Below are 24982 nucleotides of genomic sequence, written 5' to 3'. Positions count from 1 at the left end.
CAGTGGCTTTTAAAAATAAAACTAAACTAGTGAAACAGTAAGTTTTCTGTTACCTGAAAGTCCAGGGTATTCTTGCATGGTAAATACTGGTCACTGTTTTCCATAAATTCAGTCCCACAGTTAAATGAGATTTTCTCACCAGTAGTCATTCTTGTGAAGGTCTTTGGTTTTGCAGGCTCAAGACACACTTCACAGTGCTGAAGGACCGACTGAAAGTAATTTTGAAGCAGTCTTCAATTTAGAAACTCACCATTAATCAGTGTGGCTACAGGGGGAGTACAGCAGCAGAGCAGAAAAAAATAATCCTGCCCTGCCACCCAGATTGCAAGGACTATTCAGGTCCTTCTGATACATTTCAGTTTCTGAATTCTTTCTCCTCTGCATTTATTTCTTTGTCCTGATAAACATTTGGCTAATAGCATAGAGTGCACCATTAAAGTATTAACATACTTGTGTGCCTACATATATATCATGTCTATAATGTCCTTATTCAAAATGGTTTCTCTGAAATCCTTTCATTGCACCTCTTCTTACTCCGGTTGCTTCCATAATAATCTTGCAAAAGAAACAAAGTAGTTCTCCACCTTTATAACTGTTGTTTTCATGCAAAGTAATGCCTCAGATGTGTTGTGGGGTTTTTTTCTGTCTGGAATGAGGAGTTTGCTCTGCCAGGCTCAGGCAACCTCCCAAGCCAGGATGCAGGAGTGGGACTGGGGTTACACAGCACTGGGGGCTCCAGACCTGCCCTGCAGAAGCACTCTGAGTTGAAAGCAAACAGGCAAACCAGGACCCCTGGCTTTTGGGGCTTGAGCTTCTGTGTTCATCATGCATTTCTTTTGGAGAGAGGAAAAGGGTTTCCAGTCTTCCTTTATCCTCAGGGGCCAGCTGTGGGACCAGCCAGCTTCCGAAGAAAGCTGGGTGGCAGAATTCTTGAGGATCTGGTGGCAGCTGAGCTACAAATTCACCTGGTGTGAGTGACAGCAGAGCATCTCACCTCTGCAGCTGCTGGATACTCTGTGCAACATCCCTTGGATATCTTGTGTGCCTGTCTTATACTGCATCTGGAGGGGTGGAAAGGACTGGCCTGGAGCATTGTATAAGGTATTGCATTATTCTAAAAATGAAGAAGGAAAATTAAAAACTTTTTCCTTTTTTTTTTTTTTTTCTTTTTTTTTACTACAGAGAATGGTAGTAAATATCTAACAGAAGACAGTTGTTTCTAGTGCCCGTTTTAGTTAAAATAACGGGGGTTAATTATTAAACCTTTTACTTGGTTGCCCACTTGTTCTGCTGATGCTTTAATCCTGGGTCACAGAAAGTTTAAGAGTGCTTTACAGGGGAGGCTCACTTCTTTTTGCCTCAACCTTTTCACACTGACAGGATGTTACGGGTTTTGCTGATTTCTCTCTCTGTAGTTGCCATTGCTCGTGCTGAGCTTTGCAAGCCAGGTAAGTTTTGGAGCTGATTCCTATCCTTCTCCAGATGAATGTAGCTAGGAGTTTATGCCTACAAAGCTGTCAGCATCTTAGATTTTTATTTTAATTGGTTGTTTCTAGTTAGAAGATTGAAACACTGAGCATGTCCTTCCTTCTTTTATGAGTTTGATAATTAAATACAGAAGTTGATCTTGCCTATTGTAAAGAGGTCATCTTTAGCCCTGTGGCATTTTTCAGCCTAGTAACTTCCGTTCTCCTAACCAGGTGTTCTGTTAAGACACATTTAGAAGCTGTAGTTTGTGAAATAACTGCAGAAGTAAACGATTTAATATTTTATTTTGGCTGACTTTCAATGCATGTTCTTTTTCTCTTTGTGTCAGATGCACAGAATGCTTTCAAAGTACGGCTTAGTATCAAAACAGCTTTGGGAGATAATGCAGTAAGTAAAGTATCTTCACATATTCTTCCTAACTGAGTATCTGCCAAAATAGAACTCATATACACTGCAAAATTTCTGAAGGCAGCACAAGCAGTTTGTTCTGAAGAGTTAATTGTAGTAGCTCGCTCAAGTCATGATCCAGGCATCCACTTCTTGACATTTAACTGTCCCATTGCTTAAAACAGCGTCCTTTAAGACAAGTGCAAAGCTTGCCTTTTCATAAAGATAATTTTCTATCAAGGATTTTTTTTTTCTTGGAAAAACAGTAGTGATGATGCACTTTATGCATAGGAGGTGCTGCATAAATCTAAGTCCGTATTTTTGGGAAAAGCACTTCTGCTTGAGGAGGCTAATTCTAAAGTCAAGCATGTCTGGGAAGAGAAGCAGAAATTGATTGCTAAGTCATTATTAACTAGGACTTCATGTCAGGCTCTCAGACAAGCATGATCTGTAGAGATCATTCAAGCATATGTCATCAATTCCCTACTGATGTAAGGCTTTGGATAGTGGCCTTTCTTGTCTGCCCAGAGGCAGACTCCTCTCATGAGGACTGAAATACTTTGGCTTAATTCAAGTTCTCAGACTCGATATAGAAATACTGGTGTGAGTAGTAAGGTTCTGTGATATGCAAGAGATTGGGAAATTAGATGACCAAATGATGCTTCCTGATCTAAAACACTATGAAATATGGAAGAGGTCAGAACTTCATTTGAAGATTTGAATGCTTAAAGCGAATCTGCACTGTATTACAGGGCTCAGCATAAAATTAGACATGAAATGTCTTAGACAGTCATCTCCACTCAAAGGCTGGTGTCTGATTACATTAGGAGCCCTGGGAAACAAAAAGCAGTGGGTTAGATGTTATAAGAGACTGCAGATAGGAGAATTTCCCTATGATCATAGAAGCTGTTCTGAAATTCCTCTGAAATTTCAGGTAATTTAAACTAACATCAGCAGTGACCTAATTCTGCTGGTAACTTCATAAGCCATGCAACGTGGGAAGCAAGACTCAAGATATGTGCTAAAGTATTTGTTGAAAATTGTATCAAAGTAATTTCTCTTGGGTGAGAGACTAATTAAACAGTAGTCAGAGCCTGAATTGCTTACAAATTTATTAAAAGTAGTGTAATCCTACTGCTGAAAATATGCCATAGTCATTATTGAAGCTTCTCTTGATGATAGCTGCTAATATTTTGACATAATTTTGTTTCAAAATATTAGTAAACACCAAAAATTGCCATTCCCAGTAATGCTCACTCTTAGTGCTTTTTACTTCTCCAACTGTAGTAAAATAAGAAGTTTCTGTTTTATCTTTTGTGATTTTTTTTTACTTTTCCTCCAAAAAGTGGATAACTAATCTTACAGGCACTTTATATTACAAGAATAAAGTGGAAACTGAGGAGTTCATTGTTTTTTTGTAGATGGATAGTAGTTTGTTTCATGTAAGAAAATTTGTGGAAGCCCTAAGTACGGGGCAATCTGGAACAGCATTTTAGAATAACAATATGCTGAAAGGGGTATGATGTCGTACAAAATTATCCACAAAAAAATGAACTAATTATTAAGTACACAGGTGATTGTTCCTCTTCCTAGCCATTGCAATCTTCTCTGCAAATGACTAAAACTGAAAATTGAAACTGCTATCAAACTGAAATTCATTTTGGTTGAAGAATTTGGGGCACTGAACTTTATGTTTTATTTATCTGTTTATCCAAGAAAAGCATAATGTTGTCGTTGTATTAGACTAGGACTCAGCCAGATTAGAATATCTTCATTAATTTCAAAGTTACTTCAAGCTGGATGATAAAAGAAAACCCTGATACTGTGGATATTTTGCTTTAGGGCTGGCAGGATAACTCCAGTGTACATTCAGGGCCATACAAAATATGTTAGTGTAGTTTCCCACATGGATTAATGCATGCCATCCACTTTGTGTGATGCTGACAAAGCCAGGACACCCTTTTTTTATTTGTTCACAAGATGGGCTATACTATGTGCTATTTATTGTATTTATATAGTTCTTACCACAAGGGAGTGGGAAAGAGCAGCTTGAATACAATAAGTATGTAGACATTATAATTTTATTTGCAAAAAATGGGTGTACTTGACAGAGACATGGTTTGCTAACTGGTGGGAGGAAACACAGTGCCTGTAAGCCTAAATGGAAGGGAAGTGATTTAAGAATCTCTCAGAGGATGGTGTTAATTTTGTGAGTGGCTTCTGGAATAGCTGCTTGTCACGAGTTGCTTCTTACTCATGGAGTTAGCAGAGTGTTTATTCAGAAGGGCCAAAGACAACTAGAGAGTGATCGGAAATTATATACATTGAAAAGTCTGTGTAACTCTGTGTCTGTTTGACCATAAGAATCAAAGAGATCACACCTCAGGGGCTGCAGCCAGGTAAAGTCAAAGGTGAATTTTCCTTCTGGCTCATGCATTTGGGATGTTTCCAGGGTAGAGGATGGAGAGGAGAAAGGATGACGTGCATCTTGCCACCAAGTGGGACCTAGAAGTGTGTTTGTGTGTCAGTAGCCACATTCCAGTCTAAATGGTTGTCTAGTTAAACACAGAGCCATTTAAGAGGGAAGGAATCTTGAAAGGTCTGCTGCTGCTCAAAGCCAGATCAACACTGAAATCAGATCAGGTTGCTCAGGGCTACCTTGCAATATTATACTCTCCATCTCCTAGCTTAAATTTTGTCTTCCTTGGAGCACTACTGTAGTATTTCACCCCGTCAACAACCTACACTTATCATCTTTCACCCTTAATTTCATCAACCTCTTCTTTTACTGCCAGGCACTTAAGACTGGATTTCACAGTCAGATGTGCCTAATTCTGCTCCTCTTTAACATATAAAAGATGGCAAGTGCAACTGAATCAAGGTCTTTGTGTTTGTAGACCAAAGATGATAAATATCAGTATTTTGGATGCCATCATGTAAGATTTCATTGATAAGAGAGTTATGTTTTTAGTGTGTGGTTGCAAGTGATATTTAATACGTTTCCTCTATAGCAGCACAAAAAGGACATCAACAGCTGCACTTCGTAGGAACATAAGAACAGAAGTAACATCCTCGGTCATTAGCCTCAATTCAGGCCTCAGTTCAGGAGATAAAGATGAAACAGATAAAGCCTGATAATACAGTGATTCAAATTTCTTTGCACCTGTCCTTCTGACTGAAGAAAGATAATGATCAGAAATTGCATTTTGGCAATGATGCAGTTAATTGGCTTAAAGATATTCTTGCCATACTTTTGCTCCTCATATTGCCTCCTCCCTGCATACAGACATGTAGAGTTCTTGTCCACATTGAGCCTACAGTCATCTCCATCTCCTTTGCCCCTTGTCTGACCACCATTTTCTCAGGGATTCTTTCTCTTCTGCCCAGAAGCTTTTCTGCATTTCCTTCTTCTCAAGCAGACCCCTGATTTCTGTGAAGCTTTGTCAGTCTCCTCCCATGTTTCTTGCAGCTTTCTGTTTATTCTGCCTTTCTTAAAGTGCTTCCCTGTTTTGAGATACCCTTTTTGTTACTCTGACTTAGAGAAACTCTGGGATTCTGCATTATTTTTGAAATCTGAATATCTGATAATAATACATTGTGCATATATACATGTACTACACTAAAGATAAAATTCATGAACTTATCAAATACATATATTTGGCAGTGGTGCATTGCATTTCTGTCCATGGAAGCATGAAATGGAGTGTGCTTCATCATTATCCATTTTCAAGACAACTGATTAAATTATCTCTCCAGCTGGTTTAATCCACTGGATAGCAAATGATTTCTTTCTGTCATTTTGGACCTGTTCTCAAAGGCTGCATGTCATGTAGGGATTCAGTCAATAGTCCCAAACACAATTAAAGGAGAATCTTCCCTTGTAGTGCTGCAAATTGTGCTTTGTGTTTTAAATACAGATGCCTCTAAAATCATGATAAATAGTTTTATGGCTCTCAACTACATTCATTCATCTACTACATTATCTCTTTTAGTACTAGTTGCTGTCATTACTGCCACATTTTCATCAATGCAGTGGGGTCAAAACACAGGCTTTCATAATTTTTTTTTCAGTCTCAATTTTTTTTTTTTCTTTTTCTCCAAGTTTCAGTGTCCAGGCTGGCATGCATTACCACAGTGTGCTTACACCTCTCTTCATTCACAAGGCAGAAGTGTTGTCAGGCCCCAGATTCTCAGCACTGCATCTGGATTTTAATGCTACCTGAGTACTCAGTTGCTTAATGTTGTTTTCCCTGTCCTACTGCATCTCAGCCCATTTTGCAACTCATCATTTTTCTAGGGATGATAAATTTGATCAGTATGACTTTCTGCCCTTTAAATGAATGCCTCCTTCCTTGCTTAACTTCCCAACCTACAGAATGTCAGAGTGAAAAAAGGGCTGATGTCTCTAACTTGGATTTCTTCTTTCTGCAGAGAGGTTGAGCCTCTGTGCATCCAAAATCTGAATTTAAATATTAACTCAGAATTTAAATTTGAAATCAGAATAAAGATTTGGCATTTCAGTGCTGCTTACCATTTTGATGTATATTGCTGTTTTCTGAGTGTGTTATAAAGGCCCTTGAAAAAGTAGGTCCAAGTTGTCAACAGGGTTAAGTATCCACACAGTTGGGTTTCTGGTTTGGATGATTACAGTGCAGATTTTTTTAATGCTGAAAGTTAAAGATTAGATTTCTGTTCTGATTGACTGAAGAAAGCTGCCTCTAACCTCCATTTATATCATTCCAAGAAACTATTAATCTTTGTAATCTGCTGAAAGGGGAAATTCAATCAGTATGCCTCAGTCATAGCTCTTGTTATAAAAAAGTAATAGGTGCATTTCTTACAGGTGATTAGAATTGCATATGTGAATAAAAGCCCAGGGGTACTTGGTGGAGCTATCTCAGAAAAATGAAGTTATGATAGTGTGATTTTTAGAGAACAGTTTTTGGAGTCGATATTTTATTATTTAACTAGTAAGGATGCTGGTTTATTTCTTTTGTCTCATGTGTGATGTAGTAATTTGGACTGTAGTTGAGTCTGTCTTCTTTTTTCAGGGATGTCCTGTAGTAAGACCATAATCTTATTTTATTTCTTAATGTCTTGACATTGAAACCCCAGAGACTACCTTTAACACTAGCTTTTAGTTTTTTGGGTTTTTTAAAAATTTTATTTTTGGGGCAGAACCAAATCATCTTTGAGATGATCAAACCTTCTACTTTAATGAAGTTTATTCAGCAAATGAGTCAAGGTCATGGGTGTAGCTGTGTGGGGAGAACTCTAGTAAAATGCTTAGTCTTTCCTACAAGAAACTTTGTATTTCCATTTTAATCAGCTTTCAGAAACATTCAATTAATTCAGTTTTTGGAAACCTTCCTCACACTTTATATTGCGCTTTATAGCATCCATTAGAAAAGTCTTTTGTGCACGCTAAATAATAGGCATGAGTTTATTTTCACAGCACAATCAGATAATTTATTCAGTTTCTCGATCAATACAGCATTTCAGGTTCAGTGACTCTTTTCCCTCTCTGCACTGCCAGCACTAGTACTGAAACTGATTATTTTCTGTCTTCCTTTACAGTATGCCTGGGATGCTAATGAAGAGTACCTCTTCAAGGCAATGGTGGCTTTTTCAATGAGAAGATATTCCAGCAAGAGAACAACTCAGTAAGTGTCTACTCCGATTTGCCTCATACATATTAACAACGCTATTTGTGGTGGCCCATTCTCTGCTCTACTGAACTGCAGAATACATTGTACTCAGCTTCTAAAACCAAACTGTTCCAGCATCTCTCTTTGACACACAGATATATGTGTTAAACATGACAGTCTCTCTGTCTTCAGACATGTCCAATATTTGGGTCAGCATCCCCGCTGATGGGAAGTGAGGGAGCTGTGGATCTCGGTGGGATTGTGCCAGTTCACCCTAGGAGAATCTGGCCATAGGATTCTGGGCTTTCTGGAGACATACTGGGAGAAGGCGAAGGGACACATCGGGATGGTCAAGAAATGCAGTGAAGATCCTTGAATAAGCAGCTTTGGGGCACATTCTCTTAGAGCACAGCTTCAGTGGTATGCTGCTGATGAGAAGTGTGGAAGGTGGATAGCTCTGCCAGTGCTGTGTTCTGCTGGGGTGATATTTTATCCCTAATATTGCAGCGGTTGAGTTACCCAGGATCAAGAAGTTTCAGATGTTGCAGTTCAGAGATAAATCAGCCTTTAATTGGTTTTGGGATTAAATCTACCCTGAGGTATTGAATATTCTTTCCAGGCGTCTGATCCTCGCTACTTATGAAATTAGATACCAGATTAGACAGGCCATTTAGCAAGCTGTATTTTTGGTATGTTCTTATCTTTCTTAAATGAGAAACCTTGTAAGTGTATCTCTATAGACCTATTATTTTTTCATTGTTTTTCAGTCTTAAAGGAAAGATCTGTGGTTCTGGTAGGCTAACGAGAAGGTTCTTAATTTACTTATTAAAAAAGTGCTTCAGGCTTATACTGCATATTCCACATTTGCAAAAGTATTAGCTAACTATATTCAAATGATGATTATTGTGGTTGCTGCACTTTCTCTTAAATAGAAGTTGATTTCCCCCTCTGTCTAACAGGACTGGTTCCTTGTTGTTTCATTTTTATTCCTTGCAAGCTGTAAAGGCAAGACAGCCATTACACCCAGCTTAACGAAAATAGCCAGGTATGCTACTGCACCCGATTAAATAGATACTTCAAAAATTTGTTCAAGATATAAGCTAATTAAAAGTCACTATGCAGGGCTTTTCCTTGGATTTCCGAATTAGCAGAGTTTTCATCCATAAAACATTTGCTTTTGTATACTTATTTTAGTCCCAGGTCTCTTCCTTCCAAGTCATGGTGCTTTCACACAGCAAAACACCTGTGTCAGAAGCCAGTGATATTTTTCCTCTTCAAGCACTGTAGCTCTCTACAGACTCATCTAATATTAGAAATCTTAATGCAGGAGTGGAAAAAAATCTAGCAGTATGAAAGTTAAAGTTTTAATGGAAATCATCTCTATTCGCCATGGGAAATCACAGACTCTGCTCATTTAATTCATTTTTCTATCAAGATAGTTTTTCCTATAGACAAATATGATAATGCCAGTCTTATTCCAGTTTAGAGGTGGGGCTGCACACATCAATAATTTCCTCACATCAATAAAAATGTTTTTCAAACAAGGCAGTGTAATATTTGGAAACAGCCAGGTGTGGGTATCCTTTCCTCTTTTTAAGATGGCATAGGACTTCCTCCAAGGGCATAACTTATTGGAAATATAACTGAACTTTTCTAGGACTTTTAGATACCTTTGGGGTTAGATGTAGATAGCGTGTCATCTGAATGACAGCTCTGCAGCTCTGAGGTCTGGAATGACTTACTAAGCAACAGGCTGGGAGTTTCCTATCCATAGAGCTCTCCCAAATCCCAAGGGACTTCAGGGTCCCTGTTCAGTGATGGAGAGCTGGATGAACCTGACAATACACCCCAAGTACAAGCATGTTACATGGGAGCAGGAAAGCTTTGAAAGCCTCCATTGTGTTGGAAGTCCTGGAAGCAATGGACTCCTTTCCCTACCCCCATGGCTGGCAGCTGGAAGGAATTGGGTACAGAGAAAGGAGTGGCATCCAGCTGCTCTGCAACAGATCAGGAGGTTTGGGAGCACTCAGTATCCCATAGGGAACAGCCCCCAGAGGTGACACTCTCACACAGCTGCTAAAGGCCTTGTGGTATGGTGAAGAGGGAGGCAGAAGCAGGAGCTTGTGGCAAATAAATTACATTACCCTACAGGAGCTTTTACAGAAAAATGCCAATGGATGTTCTTTGGAATCTGTACAAGATCAATGATCAATTATTCTGTCATGAAAGAACAACAACAAAAAATTGCTTATGGCTGCATTTTTGTAGCATCTAAATTTACCCAAAATTTGCATCTGGTTAATTAAAGATATTTGTCAAAATAAAGACTTATGAAAAATTTACCAGTATTTTGCATAACCAAATACTGGTTCTGCCAAGGTGTAAATTCTGCACCAGTCCATAACAAGGATGCAACAAACCTTCCTTTAGACATCCCCTTAACACCGACAGCCACAATAACTCTCAGCAATACCTCACAGCCACAACTCTCACATGACACAAAATGCTATTAACTTCAGCAAGTTGGATCAAGCCCCAGATAATTTATCCCGTGGATCAGCATTTGTCCAGTGCATTGTTGCAGCCTGTCCCATCATTTCTGAGATTCAAAGTCACCTTTTGTTAGGCTTCTGAAACTGGATAAAAGCCAACAAATAATGACAAGCATTTGAATGTGCTGCTGGAAACCACAGTTGATGCTGGGTTTGCCCTTGTGTAATCACTGAGTGACCCAATGTAGAATGGGCAGGATTGCACATGACATCTCAAGTTCTCTGAAGTTAATTTCTAAACTGAAATGAAATAAATCATGGAGCCTTGTTTAATGATTGAAAGGCTTGTCAAATTTTCACATTTTTGTGAAATCGAAGAAAGACATACAAATTACTCAGTAATTATTAATACAGATAAAATATATACTTTTTTTTCCAGTGGAGAAATAAAGCCCCTTTATTTCCTGCTCTACCATATGGCCTTTCAATTAATTCCCAGTACATACATTCATGAACTACGTAAACCAACCTTTGATCTGTCAGTGTTAAAAAATGTTTATCTGTAGTTTGTGTTAGCAACTCTGTTTTTTCTAATCTGTGACTCATTTGAAATAATATGCATCTCTTCTGGGACTGAGACTAGTTAATCTTTAGAGAAAAAAGAATGTCATCACATTTACTTTCATTCCAGTAACAGAATCTACTTTTGGTGCCTATTCCCCCCATTTGTAGATAAAAAACCTGCAGTTTTCCTCACAAAGAGACTGGAAAAAATTCATCAACATTATCCATCTTCCTAAGACAGGCTATTTTGATACTAAAAATATTGTGATCATTTAGAGCAATAAATTAAATAAGTTAAAGCTGTTACATCAATGTGATCCCATGGCTGCTGTTCACAAAAAGGAAGAAAATAATGTTCCTTTGCAGAAGCAGCTCTGCACTTCTGGGTTGGAAGGAACCTGATTATTTTGGGAAAGCTGGAAATAGGTGCTTGGCACATGAGACTGTGGTTCTCCCACAAGCTAAGGGCCACTGTAGGCACCCAGATCCCTTTGAGTCTCTGACAACTCTTTCTTACCCCTAAATTATCCTGTAAATCTCCATAAGGAACAGTGTTGGTGTTTCAGGCCAAGGAGTCTTTAATATCCAGGTTTCCTGCCCTCTACTCCCTGGTACTCATTTGCACATATTAAAGGAAATAAATTTTGGACTTTTGCCACAGTGTCATAAGGCTAGGACCAGGATCTTGTCATCCTGACAATAGCAGCCTTCCAATCCTCATGACAGATCTGTCTGTAATTTTCTCAGGAAATAAAACAATATCCACATATTTGTTAACAAATACACCTAATTAGCACAGTAGATGAAGAAGTCAGGTTTCTGAAATCTAAACAGTGTAAAGGTACAGTATTTTAATGCTTCTGCATGTTGTGGATCAAACCTATGTACAAATAGCACAGGAAAAAAATCATACCTGCTGCAAAGAAAGTTCATTGGTGCTTGCTGGACTGTTTTGTTGTTTACTAAATCCCTTTTGAACCTCTCATGAGCAGCATTATTCTCTTTGGAGCCTGAAAAGATTTAAAGCATTCAGATTCCACTGATGAAAAAGTGGCTGTGAAGACAGGATTTGGATGCTTATCATCAAGCAAGGATTTTAGACACAACAGGGAGCAGAAAGGAGGCAAAATTTACATATCCTAGTGTGAGCCTTGCAGCTTAACTGATTCAGTACTGTAGAGAAATGCTGCCCAAAATGATGACCAGCTGCCCTGTCTCAACCTGAAAGCCCTTGACACTGTGGGAAAGACCCTAGGTTAGAGTCTCTTCCAGTCTTTGAAGAAGAGTGAGAAAGTCTGGGTGTTTTGCCAGTTGTTTACAAGATTTATCTTTCTCTTTGGGGCCTGAACATTCCTCACCCAACCCATTTTGAGAACATCCCTAGAGAAACATGAACACAGATTTTCCACCTGGATCAGTTTTTGATTGCACCACAGGAATTTCAGCTTTAAGAACTGCAGTAGCCTGAAGATTTATCTCTTATTGTTATACATCCTCCTGGCAGAAAACTTCCTCTGCAGATAAAATTTCAGATGTTCTGTGAAGTCCACAAGAGGCTGTCAACTGCAAGTAGAGGTCCCCCCCCACCAGTAAATATTATGCTTTTTGTTTTGCAAGGACTAAGCTACTGAGTATTGTCAGCAAACTGATGTGAGCACCTTTTCAAATGCCAGAGGATGGCTTTCCTCTTTTATCCATAAAAATTCTTTGTATTTGCAAAACTGACATTTTTCCAGAGAGGTAGAAAGCGGGTATTGCAGCTCTGCAAAATCTTTGCTTTCCATTTTATTGCATATCCCCATGGAGTCTGTAAAACAAAGCTGCACTACCCAAGGCACCCAAAGCACCATGCAGAAGAGCTTTCAGCAGTAAATAAGATATTTCTTCAAAACATCCCGGATGAACTACTGTGACTAAGCCAATGCCTTAAAAGCGAACTCCTCCTTTCCCGGTGAAGTCGATGCATTCTTCGGCACTTTTGGCTCCCGTACATTCCTTTCAACCTCTCTCTCTCTTCCTGCTCCTCAGGCCACTCCGGAGGTCATTTAATTAATGACGGTAATTATCCGGCAGATGGCACTACACCACAGAGCTGTGCGGCAGGGTAGGTGGCTGCCAGCTGGAGAGGTGTCACCCCGGGAAAGAGCAGAGGCTGGGAAGGAAATGGTAAAACTTGCCAAACGATGATGGGCAGCCCCAACTACAAAACCAATTATGTTGGTAATGAGCATTACCGACATCATTGTAATTAAAAGAGCAGCGACATTCCTCTTTGCTGGCTCACGGCAGGGTTTAATTCTTCAGAACAGCAGGTAGTGTCTGCAGACAGATCATCTCAGGCAGCTTCTGTCAAGACAAAGTGGCTGTGTTTGTGACCCAGTAGGTCTCGCAGAAAGGTAAACCAGTTCCAGGCTCCTCTCTGGAAAGAAAAATTATCCTAAGTCTTAGTCCTGGACTTTCTGAATTTCAAACTTTCAGGCTTTTTGCTTGATAATAGCCAGTAAAGCTGAAGCTTGAACCAGATTCCTTGGGTTAGAATCATAGAATTGTTTGGCTTGGAAGGGAACTTTAAGGTTCATCTAGTCCAAGCCCCTTGTGGTGAGCAGGGACATCTTCAGAAAGATCAGGTTGCTCAGAGATCCAGCCAGCCTGCCCTGGAATGTTCCCAGGGATGGGGCTTCTACCACCTCTCTGGGCAACCTGTTCCATTGTTTCATCACCCTCATGGCAAAAATTTCTTCCTTATGTCTAGTCTAAATCTACTCTCTTATTTATTAATGACACAGAACTATTTTCCCCCCCATTTTTATCTCTAGATATCAGCCAAAGGATTTGGCTGTCCTTTTATGATACATGCTGTAATAAATACCACCTCATTCAAGCCTTGTATATTACATTTGTTTAGCTGGTTTGTTTCTTTGTCATGTGAATATAGTGGGAACAGACAGAAGAACATAAGGGCACTGTTTGTCCTTAGTCACTATTATGATACTAATGGATCAGTGTTCAGTTCTTGAGTTGAAATAGTCATGATGGTGTCATTCCATGATGTTTTTCTAGTTATAAATAGTTCCACCATTTACTAGTATTAATGATTGAAAACAAATTTGTAAGAATCTGAAAAAAAGGCATTTAAAAGACCCTCCACACCCTTTTTACATGTGCCTGTGTGCCTGTGCCCTTCCACTACTAACTTAACATAAAGCTGAGCAATCTTCTTTTAAAGCAGTTAAGATAAATCTTTTTCATAGCTTAAGCTAAAGGGCATAGGCCAGAGACAGTAAAATGTCTCAATTTAGCCTGTTGCCTTCACTCTGTGCCTGACACTGCGAACAAAGATGTCAAAAAGAATAACATAAATTTAGTTGCTCTCCTCTCCAATTAGAGAATTACATGCACTTGAAAATCATGTGGGGAATACTCCATTCCTGGTTCCTGTGATATTAGCAGTCAAGCCCAAAACTCTTAGTTCACCAATGCTTTTGCACCATTTTACAGCCTTTGTCCCAACCCTGATGTCTAGGATGCAAGAATGTTTTTTTCCATTTGGTTATCCTAAATTATGTCCAAGACAATGCAAGGTTGTAATAGATTCAGAAATTTATATGAAGAATCAAGTTTGTTCTCAATAAACTTATTTTTTTTCTCAATCATATTGAGGAAGTACTGTGAGTGATACTTCTTCCTTGAGCGTGAACTGTTAACTATTTAAAAAATAGTTTTTCCCTCTTCAGGTGAACGCAATATTGTAAAAAAATCTAAAATATTTCAATAATTCCTTCCAAACATATCTAATGATGATTTTTGTTTTAACTATCTGCAGAATTTCCAATGTGCTGCTCTGCAATGTGACGGGTCGGGTGTCATTTTGGTTTGTTGTCACGGATTCTTCCAAAAATGTGACAACTGTTCCTGGAAGTGAGATAGAGGCAGCCATCAGGTACGGTCACTGCTTCTGCAAGTTCTTCTTCCTTGCTGACAAAAGATGCTTTCTCTCTCTGATCCTTGTATGAGTGAGTGCCCTGACTCTTTAAGGATGAACTAATCCAAGCAGTTAGCACACCAAGGGGTGTACTCTTCCTTACATGTGAGATTGGAAAGAATTTTAAGTCTCACAGAATGTGAAGCATGTGACCCTGGGGATTCTAACTTTGGGAAGGAATGTCTCATAATGTTGGAGACTTAGAAGAAATCTAGTCCCTTCCCAAGGTCCTGCCTGTAGTTTGCTGTCCAGTGCATGCACCTACACTGCTCTCATCCAGCTCCTACATTTCCTGGTGAAAGTGCCTTCTCCCTCAGATGCAATACTCTGCTTGCAGGTCTACACCCGGCTCCCTTTTGGTGCTTCTCAAGTACACTTAATCTGACTTAATTTAGAAGTCAGCTTTCACATGAGAGGAGATTGAGTGAACTCTTCATGAGCAGAGCTGGCTGTGTCCCACCTTGGCTTAAACAATCTTACATTTTTTTTCATACCAGCTCTTTCTAGAATGCCATTTGATACTGGAGCTGAGCCTTCCTTTTACAGAGTACCATGTGGTACAAATCAGTTTGCTTCTACTAAATATCACATTTTCTAGCCCATAAAGGCAAGAGCATGGAGATGAAGAGGGCAAACAAAAACTGAGTAATCTGACTTCAATGGTCCACCAACTAGACATAAGGGGTTTGTTTATAGGGATGACTCCCACCAAGCAGCATACACATACATTTCTCAAGCAGGGAGTGGAAAAACAGACCTCTTTGTTTTTAGGCATTCTGTGCTTTGCCTTGAGAATTCATGTTATCTCTGCAGAGGTGTAATGCCTAATTCCTGATGAATGAGTATGCGTTCTTTTGAAAAGATTAACTTTTAAGCTTATGAGCAGATTAAACTCTTTCCTACAGAGACACCAAACAATGCCTTCATAGCATTAGTGGAGGAAGCAGATTATTTATTTACTGAAGCTCTCTGTAAGAGTGCTGGAATGCAGGGTTTTTGCATTTCTGTTATTCTTTGATACATTCAGTAGCATAAGCTGATTTATTTAAGTCTTTTATGCGCCCTGTTTGCCACAAAAATTGGATGCTGTTATAGTGTGTTTGATTTTTAACTGTTGTCTGTCACTTGATAAAGAGTACACTACTTATTAGAAGTTTTATTTCCCACCTAACTTAGGAACAAGAATTAAAGTGGTCCATAAGACTACAATAGTTTTTATTCAGTACTTTCTGATTGCAGGCTTCCATATTAAATCATTATTCTAATTCTTCATACTACAGTGGCACATAAGAATTCTACCCATAGACCAAATTTTTTTCTATATATTGTTTACAGAGTAAGAATAAAGAGGAAAGCAAACCGTCCCGGGGCTCTGTGTGAGAACCAAGATCTTGCATAAGTATACACAAGATATATTCATGCATATACAAACACAAAATACACCTGTAGTTGCCTACATGTGTTTCAGATCATAATTCTGTGACCCCAGCCATTAGACAAGGGTGAACAGTACTTATTTCAGCTGTTCACAATGACCCTTTTATATCAAAAAGGATGAAAATCTTTTCTAAATCAAAGACGGCTTACTGTATAATGGGTCAGTGTTCAGTTCTTGAGTTGAAATAGTCATGATGGTGTCATTCCATGATGTTTTTCTAGTTATAAATAGTTCCACAGTTATATCCATGGCTTTCAGTCCTCTCCAGGAATGCTAGCTCTCCATTAAGGCTAAAAACTTCCTCTTCAAGGGACAGTCAAACATTATGATTTCCAAGAGAAGTAATCTGCAAAATCTTGCCTGGATTTTCCATGTATCTGTTCTTAGGACATGCTTGCTTTATGGTAAATAAATTGAATTGTGTACAAGAAGGAGCTGCTGTAGCTCATACAACTACAATCAAAAAGAATCTCTCAAGACCAATATATACAATAAATTTTCTCAAAAATGTTAACATTATCAAAAAGCTAATGAAAGACACTTCTAAAGCCTCATAAGACTGCTTAGATTTAGATCCAGAAATACCTGGAAATGGTCTAATAGTAGCAAATGTGGGTGAGGATATCCATTAAAGGGTAGCGGTTATATTGCTCACGTGAAAAAGCCTATTTTCCAGACTTTCCACTTCTCATAATGGAAAAAATGTGCAAATACAAATTCCTGAAGCTGCATACTGTAGGGAAGAAGGGCAGTTTGGCAATAAGTGGATTCTTCTGGACCAAATTGTATCCTGTGCCTCATGGACCTAAGAAAATCTACAACAGCATGAGCAGCTGTAAGGGCCCAGAACATGCAGAATGGTTCAGTTTGAGGCACCAAGGGGTGCTGATAAATAACTCCTCTGAGCATGGTAGGGTAGATCTGCCACTCCCATGCTAATCCCGAGTGCTGCATGAGCAAACAGAGCCACCCTTACAGATTACAGCCTGCTGTGTCTTCAGTCCATGGTCCAACCCAGAAATAAATAGTAATATTTTACTTTAGGTCTCATCTGTGTTTCACAATTTTTTCAGGTAAATACATATGAAGTTTTGTGTTCAAAACCCTGTTATTGTGTGGGTGTCTATGGATTCCTAACAAGGTCTATGTTAAAGTGAAGGTCTGTGTAATCCTGCCAGCATCAGGCTGCATCAGATTAAGCCTTGCAAGATTTGAGCATATACCTGAAAATTCCTTTTTTTTTTTTTTTTTTTTTTTTCCTTCTTCTATCTTTTTAAATTATAAAACACCTTTAGAAAGAGCTGTGATGTTCATATGTGTGTTTTTATAAAGGATGAACCGGAACAGAATCAACAGTGCCTTCCTCCTGAGTGACAAAACACTGCAGTTCCTGAAAATAACCTCAACCTTATCACCTCCTGTTGAGCCCTCCACACCAGCCTGGCTTATCGTATTTGGTGTTGTTCTTTGCCTCATTGTGGCTGGAATTGTTTTCCTCGTTGTTGGAGGGATTCGGCAACACAAGAAGTAAGCAGCTTAGCTTTCCTTCTGTTTTAACTGAGTACTGGCAAGTTAAGTCAGCTGGGCTGCTTTTGCTTTTCAGATCAGCCTCAGAGAAATTATAGTTGTGCCCCCACTCCCTCCACAGGTAAAGATAACCCATGCTTCCTTTTCTGAGGAAAGGGATTAATATTTGTAACTGTGATAAGTATAGATGCCTTAGTAATGCTGAGATGCTCTGAGGAAAGAGGCAGTATAAGAATAGGATCCTGGAGGCAGTAACAAGAGGTGATAGCTTTTCAAAGACATTTGCTGTCATTCTTCTCAAGGTTTTGTGTGCCACAGGTTAGCTTCCTCACAGACTACCCAAATAGCTACCAAGAGAGAGAAAGCTGGCTGTGACTGTTCCCTTCCCAGAGCAGTAGTGTCAAAAGCTGACAGGGCTAAAAAATATATTAGCTGTTGCAGTTTGAGAAGCCTAAGTGGAGGACAGAATAATGATTAATGGACGGCTGAAGAGGGCCTGCTCAGTCAACAGTGTGTGGTTTCACCTACCAGTCATGACCCAATGAGTCCAAACTACCCAGCCCTTCACATGTTCGTAGCCAGATCTTTCCACGAGCCTGGGTGTTTGCTGTTTGACAGTAGTGTTCTCTCAGTTTCTGCCCTGTGATGGCACTGGTGAAGAAGAGAAAGCTATTCATAACTCCCTAGTGTCATCATGTTGTAGAAAGACAGAGAGTAGGTGGAGTTTTGATCCTGCCATCTCTGTTGGCTTTGAGTTGGGCGTAAGAACAGAAATTTTTCAGCTAAGCCAAGATTCTGCCATAGAAGTTCATCTGCTGACATTCTTTAGGTTACCACAGAGGTTAGTTTAAGACAAAATTATGACTGCAGGAACAGTCATCCAGGGAGAGCAGAAGAACTGATAAAAAGGTGAATTCTGCTGACAACTAGTTAATATTAAAATTATATGCTATACGGTATACTGCATCTCCAAATATGTATCAGAACAAGTGATTCATATATGAAAAGTGATGTGTTGTGGAGTATTTGTTTCTGCCTCCTTATTACCTTGAAGAGCAACATTAAAAGACCTCAAAAAATAACACTTATTGTGAAGGATAAATGCTTATTATAGAGAGCCCTTTGTAATGTAGTCAGAATCCTTTCAGTTATATTTTGTATTCAGAAGAGTTGTATCTATTTGAAAACCTTTTCTGGTTTCAGAAAAAAAAAATCAACAAAAAAATAGATGATAGATACCATTGGGGAAAGACTCTGGCTAGGTACTTGGGATCTGTGGATAGTTTAATATATATAACCCAGTGGGCTGGGTTATTTCATCTGCTGAACCTAGGAAACCTTTTCTGTAAAACTGCAGACTAATGTTGCTACCTGAAGCCCATACCTGCCCTCTGTGCATTATTATGGCTCTATGTGTCTATATAGTGCCTAAATTAAAGGGCGTCTTTGAACATTTCAATTAAGTCTAATATAAACAAATTATCCTTAACAGCTATGCTTTTTTCAAGCTAAAATAATCATTTGTGCTCCATGTCAGGCTGAAAGACAGCATTTCTCCCCCTTTATTTTCAAAATAACTCAGATGAGCTTGAGCAGTTTCCCTCAATCTGATATAAACTACATGTTCGTGTCACCGTACTACCTGCAATATGGCTTGTTGCTGCTTGCTTACCTGGCATCCTCTTTATCTTGTTGTCCTTTTAGTTGTTATGCTCCTTTTCACTTCTGTTTCCTACTCTGTCTCTATGTATAACCTTTCCTCAGAGCAGATTCATCCGTGTTTGAACTCTAACACTCCTTTCATATAAATGACATCTTCAGGCAGGGAAGAGAGAGAGTAAACCAAGCATGTATTCAGTCTACCGTGGCAAAGACTGGAGATGTAAAAGGGTTGATCTGGGCTATTTGGTTTCTTGAAAGAGAGCCATACATCAGAGAAGAGGATTTCAAAAGTGCTCATCTCTTCTTTGGATGCCAAAGTATGTGATCTGGTTGTCAAAAGACTTCAGCATGTCCAGTAATGACTTTTCTTGGAAACTTGTCCAGAGATGACATAATGGCAGCTCTGTTGCCTAGGAAGCTGTGTTGGAAATCTGTCTCCAAGGGTGGTGTTAATTTCTCATAAATCTGGCATTTTGTTTTTATAGCCCTTTAAAGTACCAGCTCAATGCTTTGGTTCAGATAAGCCCAAAAGCACATGCCTCAGGCCATTTGTACTCAGGATGGCAGGGAACCACATGGTGGGCCTATAATGGAGTTTCAGGAATGAGTTAGACTCATGTGTCATTTCATGAGCTAAAAGATTTTCTTATTAGAACTTTGCTCTGTATCACTGCCACCACGTAAAATTTCAAGCTGCAGCTGCCTGATCCATGTTATTGCAGTCCTTTTCAGTGAGCTGGATCAGACAGACTGTCCTCAGCCTTATGTTTCTTCTCCTGTCATAGCAGCAAGAGGACACCTCCCTCTCCAATAATAGCTTTGGCACATCCTCAGAGTTGTACTACTGTCTATGCTGAACTAGACTGAAGTCTACCCCTACCCCCCCAGTTTCCATCCATTTGCCTTGGGATGAGTGAAAACAGAGCCAGAACACACAGGGTTTCCCCCCTGTCGTTACTCTCCCAGCTTTTGCAGCTGGGGACATTCCTGAACTGAATTTGATCATCGTGTATTGGGTAACACACAATGCTTTCTCTTCCAGTGAATTTTTGAGTCTTCCCTTGGACTCATGGAAATTTTAAGCTCCTCTGAATTCCTATGGCAACAAGTTCCATACATCTGTGGCTCCTCTCATTTCTTTTGAACCTGCTTCTTAGTATTTTCTTTTATGTTCTGCCCCCGCAGTTTTTGGATTAAATAGCACTCCTTTTATCACTGTAAGAGCAGACACAGCAATCAGAGATCAGAAGTTTTCACTACCACCTCACCTTTAGCAAGTTTGTAATTCCAAGAATTTCCCAAAGGTCAATAAAATTTTATTATTGTTAATATTGCTGTTATTAGCAGTTACACTGAGTCAGGTTGTTATGATTGTCCTGAGTCAGATTGTTACAATACAAGTTGCAGGATAGGAAGAAGCAGTGGAGCTGACCTTTGAGTTTCTTATCCTCTGAAACAGCTGATGCTGCAGGCTGTAATGTGCAGCAGGTTTTTCAACTATGAACTTGTAGATCACAAGGTCAGAATAAATCTGGAATTTATTAAATCTGGATACATCTGGATATATTTATTTAAATCTGGAGTGTTGTGAGATGCTGACCAATATCTTTACATTATATCTCATGGCTCTATTTTTAGAAAATTTCATCCAGCAACTATTTTAATATACTTTTTGTGAGAACTGAGGCCCGCAAAAGTGAAAGCAGTGCAATTGTTTGATCTGGAAAATGTATAAAATAATGGGTAGGAAGGTGACTAATAATGAAGTTTAAACTAAAAATTATTTGCAGCATTAAGAGTACCCAGCTTCTGGAGAAGATCATCAAGGAGTGTGAGGGCACTCGACTATCCCCATTTGAGGGCTATAGTTAAAAATTTCATTTAAATTTGTCTGCATCGTGGACAAATCGATCCTTCCTGACACAAAGCAATACCAGATTTAGAAAACAGTTCCACTTTTGGTTTGCACCAACTTTTCCTTCCTCACCCTCAGGTCATTTTATAGAATAAGGAGGTGAAGCAAAATTTACAACATACTTGCAAACATGTCTACTTTAGTTTTTCTCATTCTCAATCTTGACCTCAAACCACTAAACCAGGGCTTCCAATCTGTGGGTTCATGAGATTATGCCTTCTAGGACATAACCTACAATAAACTCCTGATTAAATGTGCAGTTTTATGTCTGTGAAATTGTGGTGGGGTGCTGCAGGTCAACAGAATAAGATGATTTTATCTTTCTTGTTTTTAGAAGGAATAAAGAGTCAGCAGAGAGAGAAAGTTTAGAAGAGAAAGATGAAGTGACAGTAACAGCAGAAAATGGGATTGCTTGTGAATCACTGGATTTAAAAGCAGGCCACATTAATGGAGTCTTTGCAGCAGATGATGAACGATTCACATCCTTGTGAGATGCTGCCATTGCTATCTGGCAGTTTTTTGAAAGACTCCTGTGCCTGCCTTATCTTGTCACTACTCCTGAACGTCAAATATCAAGACAAGAAGAATGTCCTTTCACTTACTTTCCCTCAAGAGAACCTTTTGCTGATAACACATACACTTAAACCTCCATTACAAAGCTTCTGTTCATGGGCAAAGCAAATGAGAAGACTTCAAGTGATATCCATTGAAGATTTCCAGAAGGTGTGCAGCAGAACAGAGTTGAAACCTGCCTCGTGTCAGGCATTTGATTTTTTAATGATTATTTAAATACACCCATTGCTTGTTTTTCCCAGATGTGAATGTCAAGCTGCATTATTCCTGAATGTCACTGGGGAGCTATCCATAATTGTCAATTCTAGATGGGCTTTCTTTCAAGTCATATGCAAAAGTTTCTCTGTAAAATGACTTCTGTTTGCTGATAAACAGTATGCCTTTGGGTGGAATAGTGGTCAGGGCATGAAAAGTTTCATTTCTTGAAGCAATAAAAAAAAGTTTTCACAGCCTCTGTAAGAGTAGGTTGAAAACAGCTGGGTCATCTATAGCTCTAGGGCTGTCAATGATCTAGTAATAAAAGTATTTCTTACCTAACAGCCAAAGTTACAGACTAGATGATCTGGAAACTGAAAGCTGCAAAATTTTAAAATTTGTTGAAATTAAAACTTGCAGCCCAGGGCAGATTTTCCAAAAGTGCAGTCTGTGATTAGTGGCCCAGCTCTCATTAAATTTATGAGGGCATTTCACAGCCCTTTGAAAAAATCTTCTGGGAGTTTTAAAATAATAAAACCAGAGTAGATTTCAAGATGTATTAAAGAGGGCATCAGATGAACCTTCATGTGACACCTGGAGAGCTTTTGAAAATATTCAGTGCTTGAAAGAGCAGTTGCTGTGCTTGGTGCACCCAGCCTGGATGAGAATGTCTAGGTGGTGGTCAAGTGGCAGAAACCGTTCAGACCTGTGTTTCCTATTTGTATGGCTGGGAATTGAGAGCATCAAATGGTGCCAGACCCTAAGCTGCATTTCTGGATTACTTTGAAGGCAACCATACATGCAGATTGTAATGTCTGTGCTCTAATCCCCTTCCTATTTAAATCAGTGATCCAATTCAGACAGATTTCAGAAGAACTGGGCCCCAGTAAAAGTAAGTTTTATGGATGGGTAACTGTACAAAGAGAATGGGAGTGTGTTGAAGCAAAATATGAGATCTGCAGTCCCAGAACAGCTACTCTTGTCAGTGGAGGCAGGATCTGACCATTAGCCATCCTGCTTCCAGTGTCATGTTTGGAGGCAATCTTAGAAAAGTCATTTACTTATTAGGGTTATTCCATCTGACTCCTCGCCAACAGGAACTGTGTCAAATGGTAAAAGCTGCTTGTAAAGGACCATCCAGTGTCCTGGAGGATGCAAAGGTTTCTTTTCTCCCTGAGTACAAATCCTTCAGCATTTTGGCTGTATTGAGCACCTTTGACACTGACTTAGCACCGACTCCTGGGGAGTGAGAGGCAGAAGAGGAAGGATGGGAAGGAGAAGGGGAATCAGCAGAACAAAGAGAGGAAGCTGAGCAGGGTAAGCTCAAGGATAAGGGAAGCAGGGAAAGGAGAGCTAAATGCAAAATAAAACTATGGAACCCACTGATCATCAGCCTCATGTGGTCTCATCTGTCATGGTCATTTTTTATATCCTGCTGGTGGATCCCTCTGGAAAACAACTGCATCTTCTCTGTGTGCCAGAGGATGTGCTGCTCCATTCTGGAAAAAGATTAATAAAGTCTATTATTAGGGATAATATCTCAGTTCTTCAGAATTACCATTCACAACATGGAGATGTATTTCTCAGTAGAATGTCAAAGATTAAGCTTACCAGTACTTGAAATCATTTGGAGGGAATATACAGAGTGCAGTGTTATTATTGATTTCTCAGTCATAGCTTGAAGGTCTTTCACTCAAGCAGAGTTTTATTGCTGTAATTCAGATCCCATTGTTTCTAAACCTTCACACTTTTCATATTCTTTCTATGACGGATGTGTGATCACAGTGGATTGCTGAACTTCAGCACCTCTGCAAGAACCCATGAAAGATTTTGGTGAGAACAGCTTGGCAGTGCAAGAGCAACCTCAAGCTACTGATTAAGAATTACTGTTATCCAGTATTGTAATATATTATATGAAAATAAAATTCACTTGGTATGAAAAAGGGCCAAGTATATCTGAGGATATTTCTGAAGGCCTGGTGAAGGTTCAGTTCAGCCCTTGGCACTGGCCAGTGCTTTGAAAATACATTAAAAGCCTCTGAGCAAACATTATATAATGTGGTCTGACTCCAATAGTAGGTATTCAATCACTGGCTTCCTCCAAGCTCACCTTTTAGCTGCATAATTACTTTACAGTAATTTGGCATAATTTCTTGCTAATGGTGATATGGGATTCACCCAGAGCATACATCCTGCTTGCCTCTCTGATGGCAGAAAATGACTTGAGAGAAGCAAATGATACATGAACAGGCAGGTATCACACTTAGCAATGCTCCTTCACTGAAATAGGTATCACAAACTAGGTTAATCAAGGGCACAGTGCTGCAGAAGAAATAAATCTCTTTTCTAGTCTCTGTGCAGCAGGATCCTATTAGAAAACAAAGAGCATTTTGATTTGGTAAAGCCTGTCCTCCAGAGCCTGCAAATGGCACAACGGTAATTTATATCCCTTGAGAATCTGGCCCAGATGTTTTATGTAATTTTCACCCTTTTTTTTTTTTTTTTTTTTTTTTTCTTTCCCCTCTCTAAACCACCTGCCATAGAAAGACCTGGTAATAAACAGGAAGGTGAGTAGCAAGCACTATAGACTATACTGTAAACTACTTCTTGAAACACAGTCAGTTCAGCTCTCAGTTACATTTGTGCAGTGCCAATGAATTTCGATAAGGGAACATGGTGTGCCTGAGACTGAACTGTTTCATTTTCAAGAGCTGCATTTGAGAAAAGAGAGGCGAAAAAAAAAAATTCAATTAAGTGAGACAATAAAGCCAGAGAAGTTCTGTTTGAAGAAAACCTGCGGTATTTATCACTAGCTCTGCATCCCCAGTGAGTCGACATTTCAGGAAGGACATTACAGTTCTGTTCAGATTACCTGAGAGTATTGGTGTCTAGGCTAGACTGAGCACAAATCATGCATGAGTAAGTCATTTACACTGTCAGTCATTAGCTACACATTTGGAGTGCTGGAGAATGGTGGGAACTCTGCAGTGCCCTTCTTAAAATAGAGAGAGCACTGGTCATGACAAATCCATTTGCTGTGTGCAGCCTTCACATTGCATTGACCACAGACTGGTTTTGTAAATGAAGTCGGTAGTCCTTGTTTATCAATAT

The 24982-nt window shown here is 39.3% G+C and overlaps 1 protein-coding gene across 2 annotated transcripts; it reads left to right on the top strand.

The window, feature by feature from the left end:
- Positions 1–1295: 1295 nt before the first annotated feature.
- On the top strand, positions 1296–23407 carry CLTRN (collectrin, amino acid transport regulator). 2 transcript variants are annotated; one of them, XM_071748649.1, is made up of 6 exons: positions 1296–1448; positions 1817–1875; positions 7453–7538; positions 14403–14519; positions 17332–17526; positions 21438–23407. In XM_071748649.1, exons 1-6 carry the CDS (start codon positions 1382–1384, stop codon positions 21592–21594), a joined length of 681 nt encoding a protein of 226 aa, XP_071604750.1. In that variant the 5' UTR covers positions 1296–1381; the 3' UTR covers positions 21595–23407. The 2 variants fall into 2 exon arrangements, with proteins under 2 accessions (XP_071604750.1, XP_071604759.1); XM_071748658.1 differs by lacking the exon at positions 21438–23407 and adding an exon at positions 20231–20517.
- Positions 23408–24982: the final 1575 nt, after the last annotated feature.

This window comes from Heliangelus exortis, chromosome 1 (genome assembly GCF_036169615.1).
Source record: "Heliangelus exortis chromosome 1, bHelExo1.hap1, whole genome shotgun sequence".
Taxonomy (NCBI): domain Eukaryota; kingdom Metazoa; phylum Chordata; class Aves; order Apodiformes; family Trochilidae; genus Heliangelus; species Heliangelus exortis.
The sequence above is the reverse complement of the archived record's forward strand: the minus strand, read 5'-3'. Positions and strand labels throughout refer to the sequence as shown.

Bases quoted from the DNA above. Each gene is read 5' to 3' on its own strand.
- CLTRN (XM_071748649.1), top strand. From the start codon at position 1,382: ATGTTACGGGTTTTGCTGATTTCTCTCTCTGTAGTTGCCATTGCTCGT. The intron at 1,876-7,452 runs GTAAGTAAAGTA...CTTCCTTTACAG, and splicing joins CAGCTTTGGGAGATAATGCA to TATGCCTGGGATGCTAATGA. The intron at 7,539-14,402 runs GTAAGTGTCTAC...AACTATCTGCAG, and splicing joins TCCAGCAAGAGAACAACTCA to AATTTCCAATGTGCTGCTCT.